The 16,990-nt window shown below is 43.5% G+C and overlaps 1 protein-coding gene across 2 annotated transcripts in view; it reads left to right on the top strand.

Moving 5' to 3' along the window:
• Bzw2 (basic leucine zipper and W2 domains 2) overlaps positions 1–16,990 on the top strand; it is a 59,386-nt gene that overhangs the window by 21,878 nt on the left and 20,518 nt on the right. For both annotated transcript variants that reach the window (XM_028878421.2, XM_028878422.2), the window contains exons 2-6: positions 984–1,048; positions 6,788–6,964; positions 10,985–11,088; positions 13,954–14,019; positions 15,238–15,373. In XM_028878421.2, coding sequence (XP_028734254.1) covers positions 984–1,048; positions 6,788–6,964; positions 10,985–11,088; positions 13,954–14,019; positions 15,238–15,373 — 548 coding nt within the window. The remainder of the gene's footprint in view (positions 1–983; positions 1,049–6,787; positions 6,965–10,984; positions 11,089–13,953; positions 14,020–15,237; positions 15,374–16,990) is intronic.

The following is a 16,990-nucleotide window of genomic DNA, read 5'->3' as shown; positions in this document are numbered from 1 at the left end:
TCCCAGCACCAACATGGGAGCTCACAACCATCTGTAACTCCAGTTCCAGGAGATCTGCCATCCTCACACAGACATACATGCAGTCAAACACAAATGCACATAAAATAAAAATAAATTAATTTTAAAAAGAGAGCACTCATATACATGAAAAAATAAATCTTAGGGGAAAAAAAGATAGGAAATAATGTAAAAACCTAGGCATTTCCTAACCTCATTGAAGTTGGACACTCAGGGTAGAACAGACCACCATCAGTCAGGTGACTGTAAAATAACCAGTGGTACTAAAGACTGAAGGAGAAGAACACTGAAAGTGGTCGGGGAGTCCTCTGCAGAGGAGATATTTGAATGTGTGTGAAGATAAGCAACAATTGGAAGAGCCATCCTGAAAGAGGCAGGCACATGGCCTCAGGAACTGGGCTCCCTCTTGTCTTTTGGAGCAAACGCAGAAAACAGTGACGTCACAACCCAGTATGTGATGGGAAGAAATGGAGACTGGATATTATTACGTCATAGAGATGTAGTCAGAACCTGAGAAGTAGCACAGTTAGATCTAATTCATCCTCTTGTAAGTCTGTATAATGTTCCATGTAGTGGTTAAATTGTAATTCACTTAGCTAGACACATGCTTTTTTTGCAACTATATCTTTCACATACATGTATGTTTGCCTTGGTATGTGGATGTAAATAAAGGATACCACTAATAAAGCAATTGTTAGACTGCAGGATATACATGTAAGTATTTACAGATACTCACCATATACTTCCTTAAAGCATGGCATGAAGTCTAACTTCTGTTAAAGTCGATGCGGGTGGTTGTTTCCCAACCTTTGCCAAAAGTGGTTCTAGGTAAACTTTCCCATTTTGCTAATCTAGTAATTTAGAAGCCATATCCATGCATGGTTCAAGTGAGTATGTGTTTATTATCTACATAGGTTTATTGTGACTGCTGATTTAAAGCACAAACTTTGTTCTCTTTTTTTCAGTAATTTTATGAATAAGCATCAGAAGCCAGTACTAACAGGCCAGCGGTTCAAAACCCGGAAAAGGGGTAAGTTGTGTGTGTGTGCATAATTTGCTAATCAGATTTTAGGATTGAGGGGAGCCTGAATGATTTCCCTACTTCCTCTTCCTGGTACACTGAACTCTGAATAGCCTTTACTCGGCAGTGCAGCCTTGGAACTGGGTGACTTTTATTTCGTGTTGGGTCGCTCTTACATCCTACCCGAGCTGTGCCTCTTTGGGGACAAAATGAAGACAATTGATCAAATAAACTTCGCTGTTTTTTTGTTTTTTGTTTTTTTTTTGTTTTTTTTTTTTTACAAACTTCACTGTTTTGACACCATTGTTTATATTGCAGTCTCCTGTTTTGGTTTTTGAGAAAATATTCATGACAAAGAGTAATGTTAAGAGAGAAGTGTTCCAGAAATTTGAAGTCAGGTTAAATCTAGTGCCATGCTGGCCCTTGGTGTACATGGGACTTTTCACGCTTTCCTGCTGTGGGCGAACAGTAGGCTGATGCAGAGCAGTAAGATTTAAGTAAAATCTTAAGTAAAGTCTGTGTTGCTGTCCTCTGTGTAGGGTATTTGTAACATGATTTCATATCTCATCTTGCCCAATTTTATGAATTGTCAGCTTTGTAGTTACATTGTGCACACAATATAGTTTTGCAGAGTTATGTGTCATATATAATTTTTACTATTGGTTTTATACAATTCTGTCTTTGGATATAAAAATGGTTCAGCTAAAACTGAATGTAGACACTATTTCTGGGAATAAGATGAAGGAAGTGAAGAATTACTGAAAATACAAATGTGGTTGCCCTTTTCCTGGTTAGCAGCCTCTTCCTCCTTTTTTCGGTGTGTTTGGTTTTGTTTTTCGGGAAGGTTTTCACTTGTATGTAGCCCAGGCTAGTCTAGAACTCAGCATGTAGCCCCAGCTGTCTTTGAATCCTCCTGTTTCAACCTCCTGAGCTCGAGTCCTGCAGCACGAGTCACCACACCTGTGTGAGTGTCCTTTCCTTTTCAACCTCCTCCCGTGTGCCCAGAGTCGAGCCTGGCCAGGGCCTTGCACACCGCACTCGTGAGGCAAGGGCTGCCCCGTAGAGCTGCATCCCCAGCTCCTGACAGATAATGAGCAGGAGAGACTTCACCCTGAAAGAGAAGACATGTGTACGCCACCATGACTCGGGGTCTCTAGGCGTGGCCACCATTTATCCCGCCAGTTCACTGGCAGAAGATAGCACTGAAAACGAGCTTGACAAAGTTCTCCCAGGTGACTCTGGGCTCCGTCAAGGTGACGGTGGCCACTGCCCTCACTGCAACAGCCATAGCTGCCTTGGGCTGTCTCTTTCCATGCCTTTCCCTTGGCGCTTCTGTGGGAAATTACTTACTGAGAGACAAAGGACTTCTTACAAACACAAGTTTTTGTTCTTGTGTTTGTTTGTTTTGATTGGGGGGGTTTGTTTGCTTTTGTTTTTTGTTTTTATTATTTTTCAAGACAGGGTTTCTGTCTTGCACTGGCTGCCCTAGAACCTGCTCTATAGACCAGGCTGGCCTTGAACTCACAGAGATCTGCCGGCCTCTGCCTCCTGAGTGCTGAGATTAAAGGCGTTCATCACCAGGTCTGGCTCAAACACAAGTTAAGTTCTCTTACATAAAAACAGTCCTTTCTGTGTGTACTCTTGCCACAGCCTGGGTGTTTCCACCATTTGTGTTTCCCAGCGCCTCAGTCTGTAATTTCCAAATTATCGAAACCACCTCAGTCCAAGCACGCTGTAGTATCATACCACACACACACACACACACACACACACCACACATACAGTATCGCTGTGAGGATGGTTCAGGTGAAGTCAGTCACAGGCTTAATAAATGGCCCGTGGTCTTTTTATATATTCCCTGTTTTTCATATTATGAGGAAGGAAATGTCTGCCTCCTAAGTGCAAGGAGAACTTCTCTGTGGTTAGATGCTGAGTAAAGGTAGCGTCTGCTCCACTTTCCCGTGGGTTCCTCTGGCTCAGAGCTATGAGTACTCTGCCTGCAGCCTATGTACTTTGTTCCTCTAGAATTTTAATCATCCCCCTCCCCCTCTACACAACAAGACTCTAATTATATTTTTTCTATTGCTCCATTTGCATGTTGGTGGCTACATAATGTTTTTGTTACAGCATCAAAGGGTCTTTTATCTCTTGTTTTATAGCGAACACTGTTGCTATTAATTCATATATGTCTTTATGGCGTCCTCCCCTCATGACTCTGACTAGTACTGTGGTTCTGGTGTTGGTATAAGTGACGTTAACTACTTATCCCATTCTCACATGAGACAACTACAAGTAGCCATTCTGTGCAAGCTAGAAGTTTTACTGATATCAAAATTATGTAAGCATGTAATTTAAGCAAATGGCTCTATGAGATGTAGTTACAGCAGCAGGTCCTTTGACTCTTAATGGATGCTTTGATTTTCACATTCGTGAAGCCAGATCACCTTTCTCTCTCTCTCTCTCTCTCTCTCTCTCTCTCTCTCTCTCTCTCTCTCTCTCTCTCCCCCTCTCCCTCTCCCTCTCCCTCTCCCTCCCTCTCAGCAGTATTAAATGTTCACCTCCTACTATGAAAACAGGAGGGTTCATCTCCCTCTGACAGTCCTCACTCCCCCGCACACCTCCTGTCCCTCCCTCTCCTGTGAACGGACATGATCTTTAAGGTGCACTCTTTCTTACAGTATCATTGTGATCCTTTGGCTGAATGAATTTAGTCATTTCTTATTTGTGCTTCATTTTCTATGGATTAAAACCAGGCAACCCTAACTTTTCCTCCATTATATAAAGGAATTGATAGCAATGATAGGACGTTGAAGGAATTCTTGTGTCATTGATGCGTCTCACTTTTTTTATTAGTTCTTTAAGAATTCCATACGGTTTACTTTGATCCTAGTCACCTGTCTCCCTCCCCCAGACCTTCCCAGATCTGCCCCCTCCCTTCCCACACAACCTCTGTGTCTGTTTATTAACCCACCAGGGCCGGCTTGTGCTGCCCGAGTGTTCTTGGACGTGTGGCCTCTTCATCGCGTTCTGGAAGACTCATTGGGGCTACATTTTAGGGGAGACCCTTCCTCTCCCACCCAGCAGCTAATAATTGACACAAACTTATCAACTAGGGGTGGAACTTTGTGCCCAACTCTCTTCCCCATGCTTCTCGTTCAGGGTCTTATAACACGACGTCACAACCACTGTGCGTTCATACACACATCTGTCCTGCTGTATCCAGAAGTCATTGTTTCTTGGCGTCACCCACGAGCTCTGCCTCTAAGCTCTTCCCACCCCCTCCTCCATGGTGATCTCCTTTTGGAGGTTGGAGTATGGTACCTAAGTGCCTTCTTTTTCCAGACAGGGTTTCTCTGTGTCGTTTTTGGTGCCTGTCCTGGATCTCGCTCTATAAACCAGGCTGACCTCGAACTCACAGACATCTGCTTGGCTCTGCCTCCTGAGTGCTGGGATTAAAGGCGTGCGCCAGCTCAGCCCTCCTAAGTGCCATTCACCCTCACACTGTATCATACTGAGGCGTTCTCCTGGTCACATTGCAGCAACTTTGAGTTGTCACCTTGAAGCTGGGCTGTCCACTGTCCACACCAGTGTTTTGCCTTCTCGTGGATTTTTTTATTTCCTTGTAGGGTCTCATGATGCAGCCGATAGTTACTTCCCATTCTTGAGGTGTTGAATGTTTCAATACAGCCTCACTTTTTTTTTTTCATTTTTCTTTATTAAGAAATTTTCTACTCACTCCACATACCACCCACAGATCCCCCCTCCTCCCTACTCCCACCCACCCACCCCCAGCCCTCTTTCCTAAGCCACCCCGCATCCCCACATCCCACAAATCAAGGTCTCCCATGGTGGGGGGTCAGCAGAGCCCAGCTCACTGAGCCTAGGCAGGTCCAAGCCCCTTCCCACTGCACCAAGGCTGTGCAAGGTGTCACACCACAGGCACCGGATTCCAGAAGCCTGCCCATGCACCAGGGACAGATCCCAATCCCCCTGCCTGGGTGCCCCCCAAACAGTTCGAGCCAAACAACCATCTTCTGTGTCCACAGGGCCTAGTCCAGTCCCATGGGGGCTCCACAGCCACCAGTCCACAGTTCACGGGCTTCCACTAGTGTGGCCGGTCATCTCTGCACATCCTCCCATCATGATCTCAACCTCCCTCGCCTGCAGTATCTCTCCTCTCTCATTAATTGAATTCCCGGAGCTCAGCCTGGTGCCTGGCCATGGATCTCAGTACAGCCTCACTTTGCTCTTGAAGAAGCTTTTCCTTGAAGAATAGTTTGGCTAAACTCTGGGCTGGAAATTGTTTTTAGCCAAATTTTTTTGAAGATCCTGGTTTCTGAAGCGGAATTGCTCGTGACTTGTTGAACAGTTGGTGTGATTCTGTTCCCGGATACTCGATGCGGACTTGGTTTTGGTTTTCCCTGCCCCAGAAACTTCAGGTGGTTGCTTTCTGTCTGGTGTTCCGAAGTTTCGTGACAATGAATGCACCTGGTGTGGGTCCGGTTTAAGTGTAGTGTGTTCACATCATCCGTCAACTGAAAACCTGTGTTTTTCAATTCTATAAAACTTTCTGAAAATTTAAAAAATAGTTTCCATTGACTTGTTATCTTTACTGTACTATTTCAGTATTTGAGTATTCGGCCCTCTGCCTTGTCTTTTGACTAAGATTTTTCTAGATTGTTCACAACAGATGTTTTCAGCTTTCTCTTTCAGTTCTCCAGTTGAGTTCTCCACTTCTCTGTCATTTTCCTTTCCAAGCGCTCACTGTTACTCAGGAGGTATTTATCATGAACACTCCTCTCTGCCTCCCCCTTCTCCCCTTTTCTCTCCTGCACCAACCTTCCACACAGCCCCTCCCCCCACTCCCTGGCGGAGCCCCGTGTTCATGGACACAGTTCACATTAGCTCCCGATGCCTTTCTGTTATTCCGTGTCTGCCTCATCGGTGTGCTGGAAACAGCAGCTATGTAGTGGCTGGTTTTCCTTAAATCTCTGCAGCCCTTTAGATGATCTACCCAGTCAGAAATGTGCCTAGCCATAACACTAAGTCATTGTTCAATGCTCTTCATATTTCACAGTGTGGTCTTCTAGAGTCTAGAGGAGATGTGGTATTTCAGGAGAGTACACTAGCTAGAAGAATCCACTACAAAGACTGCACGACTCTAAAACAGCATCTCACTTTCTTATTTATTGAATACGTATTCCAAAATGGTATGTTTTTTGTTTCTAGTAAAATATGAATAGATAGAACATCCATGCACATACAAAAAGGAAGTTTGTGATCCTCAACACTAAATGTCAAGAGGTAAGGACAGAAAACAGTACCTGCCCTGGAGCCGTACATCACACATCCAGCTCATCATAGTCAGCGTTCATGTGCTCTGGAGTCTTTTATCATGAAAAAGAGACACTTTTTTATTTCCTCCACCTCAGTCTTGTTCATTTTCATCTTCTACAGTCTTTGGTGATTCTCTGCTTCGTTTCTTTATCTCAGGCAAACTAATTAAGTTTTAGTAGCTATAATTTTTTTCTCCCATGGTTAGACTTAATAGATTGCATATATTATCCTGGGATACAAATGACATAAATGAACAGTCATTAATGTTATATGTTAGGTACATAATCAATTTGTTAGAATAGATGTTTGAACAAGGGGTTTTAGAACATGTAAATCCACATGGCCAATTTCTTTCAGTACTACATGGACACACACAGAGAGAATCCTATTTATTTATTTTATTTATTTCAGATGAAAAAGAGAAATTCGAACCCACAGTCTTCAGGGATACGCTTGTCCAGGGGCTTAATGAAGCTGGTGATGACCTTGAAGCTGTAGCCAAATTTCTGGATTCTACTGGCTCGCGATTAGATTATCGTCGCTATGCAGACACACTCTTCGATATCCTGGTGGCTGGCAGCATGCTTGGTGAGCTCATTAGCATTTTCTTACAGTGTGTATGTATCTCAATTCCGTTATCATGCTTCCTCTTAGGATAGAGTCCTTGGAAACTTAACATTCATCACATTTGGTGAAAATCTACAATTTTTACCTAGATTATAATTCCAAGTGGGATTAATGTAGGTCTGACTGATCACTGGCTCATGGAGCGTAGGACTGAGTTTCTACAACCAAAAGCCCATTGCTTCCTGTGTCCCTAACCCACAGTGTCTATGGCAGGCTTGGCTTCGTGTGTTTGGATATGTCTTCTAGATCCTTCCTGCATACTTGGTGACCCCAGATATCAAATGGCAGCTTTCCTTTTTTCCTCCATGTGCTAAGGTTGATGTAAGGATCATCCTTTATAGCTCTTCCATCTTACTCAATGAGACAAGATCTCAGTCAAACCCAAAGCTTGCTAACATGGCAACTCCAGCTAGCCTGGTTGCTCTAGGGAATCCCATGTTCACCCACTGAGCATTTTGTATAGGTTTTGGGAATCTAAATTCTGGTCCTTATAACAACTGAGTTATCTCCCCAACTCCTTTAGATCTTAGTTCTTACTATTGATTTCCAGGAAGCTGTATGTCATTAGAAGCAGTCACTTTTCCTGATTTTCAGTTATCTGAGAGATATTTGGGGGCTGGAGATGACTCATCAGTTAAAGACCATTGGCTGCTCTTCTAAAGGACCCAGGTGTGATTCCCAGCACCCACAAGGTGGCACACAACCGTCTGTAACTCCAGTTCCATGAGATCCAGTGTCCTCTCCAGCCTGGTGTTGCGCACATGTGGCTCACTTAGTTAGATAGGAGCAGGCAAAACACCTGTGCATATAAAATAAAACAAAAATGAGTTTGTTTTTAAGAGAAAGAGATTTGCACATCTGTGGGAGTATTTCGATTGTTACAAACACTTGGAAGTGGTGCCAACGTGTGCTGGCTGCTCTGATGAGACGGGTGATATAATGGAAAGTGCCTGTCCCAGATGTCATCCCTGCTTTCAAGGAAACACTGGCTAAGCCAATCTGCCTTGAGACAAGGTGAATACATTCCTCCTTTTTGAGCCAGAGCCCTTTCTGAGTCCCTGGTCGCATGTTCTGATATGAAATGTGGTCCCATACGACACCAGGCCTTATCTATATTGCTGACTTTTCACTGAATACTGAATTAATTTTGTGTTACCATTTATACAAATCACTCATCACCACAGAAACACCACCATCAAGAAAACTCTATATAGTGTGTTAAATCCCAATACCCAGAAACAGCCATTGATAATATTTTGGTTAACTCTCTCCTCTCACCTCACATTTTTGAGAACTGAGTAATATTATATGCATGTGGTACTACGCATGTTAATTTGTGTTTGCTAAGCAGTATATTCTGCCTTTCGCCTCCATGAGTGTTACATTTGGGGTGATTTTAAGAGTTATAGCCCAGTGATGTTAAAGAATATTGAGTTCCAATGTTTGTGGACACGTCCCGGCAGGTTCTGTAGTTAGCAAAGCACCAGCCACGGTAATAAAGGTTGGAGAGATAGTCAGATCTAGCAGTCGAAGGAAACATTTTTGTTAACATTTGCCATAAATCATGAATCTTTTCCTATGCCTATCTTTTTTAGATCTTTGTCAAACAAACTAAGAGTGGATACTTTAATAGTGAAATAGAGCATTTTCTAACATGACTTAGAATCCACTGGTGCTCAGCAAGCGTGACACCCATCGCCGCACTGGTCAGTCCCGGGGAGCGTTGTTATTGGGACTGCGCATGCGGGCGGCTCGTTCCCATAGACAGGTCAAGTTCTCGGAACTGCATTGTTGTGTTTTAGGTTCCCAGTGACCTCCAGGCAGCACTCTTAATCCTTCTGTCTGCATTGGGCTTTTTCTTTCCTTCCCCTCTTAGAAAACCGCTAGGGATCCCTTCCTACCACTCTTCCAGTCTTTTCCCCTGCCCCATAAATGTGTTCAAGTATCTGCACACTATGCATTGATCTTTTTGAGGGCTTGCTTACAATCAATAGCCAGTTTAGCTCTGCAGCCCAGGCTTCATCCTTCACACAGTCAGTATGTACAACAGGCTATTCGTATATATGATAGGCACAGCTTAGCCCATTTTATACAACCCAGATGCCTGAGTCCAGATTTAAGATGAACTAAGACAAGCCCCTTCCTTTAACTGAACCCTTTGTCAAATGACCAGTTGTGTAGGAATTTCCTTCATATCACAAGGTTTTCCTACTGTTCTTGGTCTTTCATCAAAGAATATTCTTCTTTTACCTCTATGTTAAGAAAAAGTAGCCACAAGGGATACATTTTCTTTTATTACCGCTGTCTCGAAAAGTAGCGGTGTTCCTAAACCCGGAAGTGACAATTAACTCTTGCTTCTAATATAATGAGAAGCCATTTGAAATGCAAGCTATCAATCAGCATATGACAAGTGAGTCTGTTGTGTGAGCAAATGCATTCCTAAACCCGTACTTCCCCCAGGGAGAAATCTGCAGTCTCAAAGTCAGACTTTCTGGTTTTGCAATCTTTACCATGAAGGAACAATTAGTCCAGAGGTTTGAGAAGATTATCATCTTAATATAATTTTGTTTCAGGTGTTCATTAAAAGGGGCTAATTAAATTGGGTGCATAAGATGACTTAAGGAAAATAGATTCCTGCAGGAGCTGACTTCTCAAAAACTAATTTACTTGCAAACTATTTGCTGAGGTCTAAAGCCCCATGGAAGAGTCTGTAAGCTAAGAAATTCTCATTTCTTACATCCAGTAACAAAAGTGCCTATATGTGGCATTTTTTTACCCAATGTCTGAAATCACAAATTAAATTAAAGCTAAATTATGCAAATAAATTTAAGAAGTGACTGATAAGTAGACAACAACATTGGTCTCTTCACTGCTGTACCGATGGTGCACAGTCCAATAGCTAGTGTAAAATTCTATGCTTCAAATGCTTGTTAGATGTAGGACAGGTATCTCTAACATGGCACTCAAACCCAGCCTGACTGCAGTGAAAGAACTGAAAAACAGGAATGCTCTGTCTCTGTCCTTGTAAACAATCAGTGCTTATAGCAGCCATTGTTGGAACTTACGGGAACATGGAAAATTGAGCTCTAATAAAAAGGCACTCTGCTGTTCCAGTCCATTTAGTCTACTAGCAAAGCAAGTAAGAGAATTAAAATACTGTTCTAGCCAGTGCAGCTGTTCAAGGAGTCAGTACAGACTGTTAGCCACATATGGGAAATTGTGTTGGTGAAAGAGGAAATGGTTTGAGAAACCAGTAAAGGCCAAAAAGGTCCAGACGACTTGGTTCCTATGGTTGACACCGCAGTTTGTACTGATGACCCACTCCCACCAGACGCGCCATCGGTAAGAGTTGGACCCTTTGCTAAGAGATGACTCAGTGAATCGGAGCACATACTGCTGTTGTAGAAGACCCAAGTTTGGTTCCCTGCACCTCTATGTACAACCTCCTGTAACTGCAACTTCAGGGAATCTGACGTCCTCTTCTAGGCTCCAGTCATCAGCACTCCTCCGTGCAATGACATGCATATATAAGTAATTTAAAAAAATAAAGCTAAAAAAAAAAAAAAAACCACAGCTGAATCTGTGCAACCCCACAGTTAGGTGAACAAGGTCCAGCAAGGCATTTAGTGGTCCTGAAAAAACCATGGCCCAATGTATGAATTATCAGAAGGTGCATTGAGAATAATGGAATTCAGTTCACTGAGGTTCGATTTTCATGGTTAAGTACCCACTTCGGAAAGAACTAGGTTTTTAATGATAGGGTCTGGTGAAGGCAAGGACATGGAACAGGTGTGGTCAATGTATGATGGGGAACAACGTATTTGGATTGTATTGGAAACATGCATCTTTACTTGGACGTGTGCATCCTATGAGATTCACTGTGACCTGTTTTTACGTCTGTTCTCTGTTTTCCTTGATGCTGTCCTCCCGCTTCGGCCTTGTCCTGCAGCGTCATCCTAACCGCGATAACTTGTCTTTCAGCCCCTGGAGGAACACGCATAGACGATGGTGACAAGACCAAGATGACCAACCACTGTGTGTTCTCAGCAAAGGAAGATCATGAAACCATCCGAAACTACGCTCAGGTAGAGTGTGGCTCTGCCAGGGGGTGTGCTGTGTGTTGGGACTGAGGCACCTGAGCAGAAATGGAGGGAGAACAATCTCCAACAGTGCGAGATAACTCTTAAGTGTGTGAAAAACCACACAGTTGCATTCCTAGAAAGCACTGACCTTTGCCCCTCACCTACAAGTCTTCGGGTGCCCTGCACAGTTTTCAGTGCCCTACACAATGTAAATTCATCCTTTTTTTTTTGGAGAAAACAGTTTTGCTCTTTCTTGTCATATTACAGATGCACATTCCCTTTGACCACTGATTTTACTTCTTGGTCTTAAGACATCTTACAGCCATGCTTGAGCATATATGAAATGGCAGCTACAGTGATTATCATCGTCACAGTATTTCTTATAATAATGCCAAGGAGGGAAATTAATGTAAAACGCAATTGAAATGCTTGTGACTTACAGTTGTAGGTTACATACAATGTAGCTATTGAGAGTATGCACTGGGCTAGAGGTAGCACAGTGGTCAAGACCATGGGCTGCTCTTTTAAAGACCTGGGTTTTAATCTCAGCCCCCATATGACAGCTTACTGAGGATCCCCAGTCCCAGAGGATCAGACCACCTCTTCTGGCCTCGGAGGGCACCAGGCATGCACATGGTGCATAGACATACATAGAGGCAAAACACCAATACACAAAAATAAAATAAATTAATTTTTTAAAAAATCGTAGAGTAAAAAGGGGCTGGTAGAGCATTTTTCCAGCATGCACAAAGCCCAGGTTCGATCCCCCAGCACTGAATAAACTGGACGTGGTGATGCCTGCGTGTGAGCCCAGCATGCTGAGGACAGGAATTCAGTCATCCTCAGCTACACAGTGAGCGGAAGGCCAGCTGAGGCTTCGGTAGATGCAATCTCAAAAATCAATGAGAGGTAAAAAGATACTAGTATAGCATAGAACCTATAAGAGATTCGTACGTCAGTGATAAGGTGGGATACGCATCCTTTCTAGGAGAGGGTCTGTGTGGACACTTCAAGGGAGAAGAAACAAGTCCCTGTTAAATGTATGCGAGTATGTTCATACCCACTGGTTCTTAGGGGAATAGTAAATAAAATTATGGAGGGTCAGTTTGCCCGTATTAGCTTGGCAAAAAGTAAGGGGTGAAAGGTCTGAGAGTGAACAGCTGCCATTGCAGCTAGCCAGGCCTGTTTTTCCTATTCTGATTCCATATGGACTCTTCAAAAGCTGGCTGTGGGCTGGCAGTGTGGCTCAGTGGGGAGAATGCATTGGCATAGCATACACAGCCTCCTTACCAACATGGGGGGAAGAGAAATGGTTTTATATGGAACAACAGACAAGGTCGGACGCTGGGCTGCCCTCCAGATGTCTTTTCCTGTGTATAGAAGAGGCGTAACTACTCTGAGAAGGCATAGGAATACCCGGTTCCCAAGCTCAGCATATTGGGGTTTCAGGGCTGGGTCTCATATCAAACTCCTGCCTCTTGGACCACCACAGCTGGAAGGATCATAATTTCTAAGTCTGATTTCTCTCAGCCTCTGCATCTGGATTAAAGATTAAAACTATTTTATTTTCATCAACATTTATTTATTGTTTCTCTACTTGTTTCTATTGTGTTGAGCCACAAAAATATATTATAGAGATTCAGCTGTGTATGAAAGCTATACTTTGACCGGCCAAGGGTCTGTCAAAAGGCAAGCCATTTACTATGAATATTTGGTGTCATCCAGGCTTTAATATTTCAGCTGTCCTCTGCTATGAAAGACCAATTGGTAAACAGTTCAGCTCCTCAGGCCTGCTGAACTTCTAGGTAACTAACCTCCCTGCTGGAGCCAGTACTTGGATAAGCAGAGACAAGGGGAAGGGAGAAGAATAGCTTTGTTTCTTGTGCTAATGAAGCTCGGACCATCTCCTCGCCTTGAGGCCTAGTGGCTGTCCAGGGCAACTGACTGAGAACAAAAGAGGTTTTTACATATCAAGGTGGAAGGTAGAGCAACATTCCCGAGGAGGCAGAGAAAGCCCTGTACCAGGGAAAGAAAGGACAGAAGGGCATGACCAGGGAGAAGAGAACACAGGTAATGTAGATGGTAGGCAGAACTCTAGAGCCAGGAGTAGACAGTAGTAGAGATGGAAAATGAGGAAACAGGATGAAGAAGAGGCCCGAAGCATAAGAACTTAGTCGTTAGCAGGACTGTGAGAGGGAACTGGACAGAATTGAAGCTATGGAGACAGGATTTCATCCCAGAGAAATAATAAAGAAGACAGATAAAGAGCTTGGTATGTCTAGAGTTAATTAATTCCTGCCCTGAATGCCTGATAGAGCTGTAGCTGTATTGATAGAATTTTGTCCTAGAGGAATAACGTTGACAGATGTAAGAGCATAGTGTATGTAGATTTTTTTTTTTCCCTCAGATATCCCACGCCAGACATAGCATTATCCCCGGACCCTGGGTATTCAATAGTCTATATTTTTTTAATGTTTTTGTGTAAGGATATGTGCATAAGTGCAGGTGTCCTCCAAAGCCAGAAGCATTCTGTCCCCCTAGTGCTGGAGTTACAGGACTTTTAAGTCTCCCGACGTGGATGCTGGGAATTGAACTCAGTCCTCTGAAAGAGTAGCAAGCGTTCTTAACCTTGGATCCACTTCTCCAGCCTGTTTCCATTTTTGAGTTTGTTTTATCCTATGTGTATATTTGATCCTGTTTTTCCTGGAGTCATGGTACCTCCTTTGACATGCTTATAGTTCCCGTGTCTGAGAACGTTTATCTTCTTATCATTGCAGACCTATGGCAGTGGATAGGATAAACTTCCTCCCTTTTTTCTGTGGCCTTTAAGGTTATTTGCATAATTCAATTATTCTGTTTTATGTTTAGGTCTTCAATAAACTCATCAGGAGATACAAATATTTGGAAAAGGCATTTGAAGATGAAATGAAAAAGGTAAATTAAAATATCTAAGGCAGAAGGATCCTGAACTTGGGGTCAACTTGAGCTACAAAACAAGACCATATCACACACACACACACACACACACACACACACACACACACACACACACGAAGACACACGCACATGCACGCACTCTCACTCCCTCGCCTGAGGTGATCCCTTGGTTTGCTGAGAGTTTACTAGATATGGAGTAGAAGTCAAAAGCTTTGATTCTGGTTCTTCCACTTAGTGTACACATCACAGTGACGTAAGCCCTCAGAAACAGTCTCTCGGATGCTAAGGACAGCGGTGAGTTCGTGTGTCCTGCACTCATTCCAGAGCTGGTGGAGAGTCACGTCACCCGCCTGTAAATAGAAACCTATGTTAATGTCGGAAACTTCGCTGGTGTTGAGTGAGGAAAACTCAGCCAGGTCCCTGTTGTGATTGGAGCCCCCTGGGGAACCTCAGCGTCATACCTAAGAAATGATGAAATTGGGAAAATCTCATATCTTCCACTGCCTCCTTACCAAGGCTTGTGTTTAAACTATGATTGATCTGAATGTCTTAAAAACTTAGACTTTTCTCCTCAGAGGTCTTGCTTCACATGGACTCTGTCCTGCTGTGTTCCCCGCTTGAAAAAGTTATATTCCCAGAGCTGGAGAGGTGGCTCAGCAGTTCGAAGTGCTTGTTACACTTGCAGAGGGCCTGAGTTCAGTTCCCAGCACTCATCGGGTGGCTTATAACAACCTGTAATTCCAGTTCCAGGGATCTGCCACCCTCTTCTGGCCTTTCCAGGCACCTGCATTTACATGGCATATGTACACAGAGATGTGCACTTGCATGTAAATCAATAGAATAAAATTTTATTGTTTCCAAAGTAAAGTTTTTGCATATGCCATGGTGAGGAAGTGGTCACTCAACATGGGGGCAAGGGTGAAAGTGAAACATGTTCGCTATATGCTTCCCCTTTTCCATGTACAGTAGCCACATGTGTATTGTGCATACACACTGTTCCCAAGTGTCTCCTATTGCGACTGTTTATAGCTACATGTGCAGGAACCTGGAGGAAAGTGCTGTCACAGACAGCAGGACTTGCTACAATGCACATGTACATCCAGTGTGCGACCGCTGGCCTTGCCACCTAGACCTGGATGGATGACCTCATTGCATTGTTATCTTCTGCCCTGGTGTCTGGACACACAGACATGATGTCTTTTGTTTGACCCACAGCTTCTCCTCTTCCTTAAAGCGTTTTCTGAAGCAGAGCAGACCAAGTTGGCAATGCTGTCCGGGATCCTGCTGGGCAATGGAACCCTTCCGGCAGCCATCCTCACCAGCCTCTTCACCGACAGCTTAGTCAAAGAAGGTAACTGTGCTCGGTCGGGTCTTGTGTGTGAGGCGGAGAGGAGAGGGCGCCCTAGAGAGTTAGAAAAACACCCGCCCTCTGTGTGTGTGTGTGTGTGTGTGTGTGTGTGTGTGTGTGTGTGTGCACCTCCAAATAAGAAAGTCCACATTTATCATAAAGAATTAGAAGAATGTGCACCAGCTGTATATTGGCATTGGAATTCTACTTGCAAACGAAAACCTTGGAGATAAAAATACCAGCTAGTAACTCCAGTTTTCATGTGGAAACAAGAAACTTCCCATCATTTTCAAAAGACCTCCCGAACAGGAAACCTACAAACCTCTGAAACCTATCGGGAGGCTGAAGCCTACGTACAGGTCATCACAGGTTCAAGGCCAGCCTGGGCTATGGAGTGAGTGCCAGGCCAGCCTGAACTACATGGCAGTTGCCCTACCTAAATGAAAGAAAGGAAGAAGACAAACAGGAAGGCCTTGCAGGGTTCTCGGATGTGGGTTTTAGTCACACTTTTAAGACATTCAGGGTGAGGTAGCTCATTGGTCCAGAGCACTCGCTGCTCTTGCAGAAGACCAGAGTTGTGTTCCCAGCAGCTCACAACAGCCTCTAACCACAACCCCAGGGGAGCCTGCACTCTGCTGACCTTGGACATGCACACATGCACATACAGAAGCACACATGTACATTAAAATATCTTTTTTAAAAGGCATTCACTGTCCAAGACAGTGAGTAATTGCAAAGTCAGGATTAATGCAGTAGAAAGGCTTGTGCAAATTCCAAAGTTTGGCAAGCACTACTGCAATAATTGATTACAGAACAAAACAAAAGTGGGCTGTTTTCTTGTAGGAGGATAATGGTATGCAAATTATAATTTAACATAAAACAGTATTTTCCTTAAAAATAAATTAAAGGAGCTTTTGTGAGAACATCTGTTTCTTCTGGGAGGTTTTCCTCCTGCGTGTAGGACAGACAGCCCGGCTTCATTCACACCCATAGTGGGAGGGCCATAGTGCTCTTACAGCGAGGAGAAAAGAGCAAGGCCAGAGACAAGTGGCATTCTGCAGATTCTCTACACTGTCCGGCTTATGATTCTAGAACTATTAGTTATTGTTAATACTGAGATATTTGAAAGTATTTTTCTGAAAAGAATTCAAACTTCATGTATCTTATGTTATTGGCCTGTTATGCACAGAAAGAGAAGGTACAATTGACACTTTATTCATCAATAATACTAGATTACCCTAGCCATCCCAACAGAAAAGAATCACCTTACTAGTTAATGGAACCCCAAGTGGGGGGTGGGGCTCAACAGTCAACAGCACATTCTACTCTTGCTGAAGATGACTAATTCCCAACACCATCAGGCGGTTCATAACTGCCTATGACTCCATTGTTTCAGGGGAGCCAATGCCCTCTTCTGGCCTCCATGGGCACATGCGCATGTGAGGTGTACATATAATACTCAGGTACACACATATGTACATAAAATAAAAATAATAAGTCTTTAAGAACAACCATTATAGAATTTAGATGGTCATTCTATGACTCAGTCACTCACCTTTTCCATGTTTGAAATTGGTTATAGTAAAATGGGGAGGAAAATGCCTCTGCCACGGGAGTGAT

The sequence above is a fragment of the Peromyscus leucopus genome, chromosome 14, assembly GCF_004664715.2.
Source record: "Peromyscus leucopus breed LL Stock chromosome 14, UCI_PerLeu_2.1, whole genome shotgun sequence".
Taxonomy (NCBI): domain Eukaryota; kingdom Metazoa; phylum Chordata; class Mammalia; order Rodentia; family Cricetidae; genus Peromyscus; species Peromyscus leucopus.
This window is presented reverse-complemented; position numbering and strand designations above follow the sequence as displayed.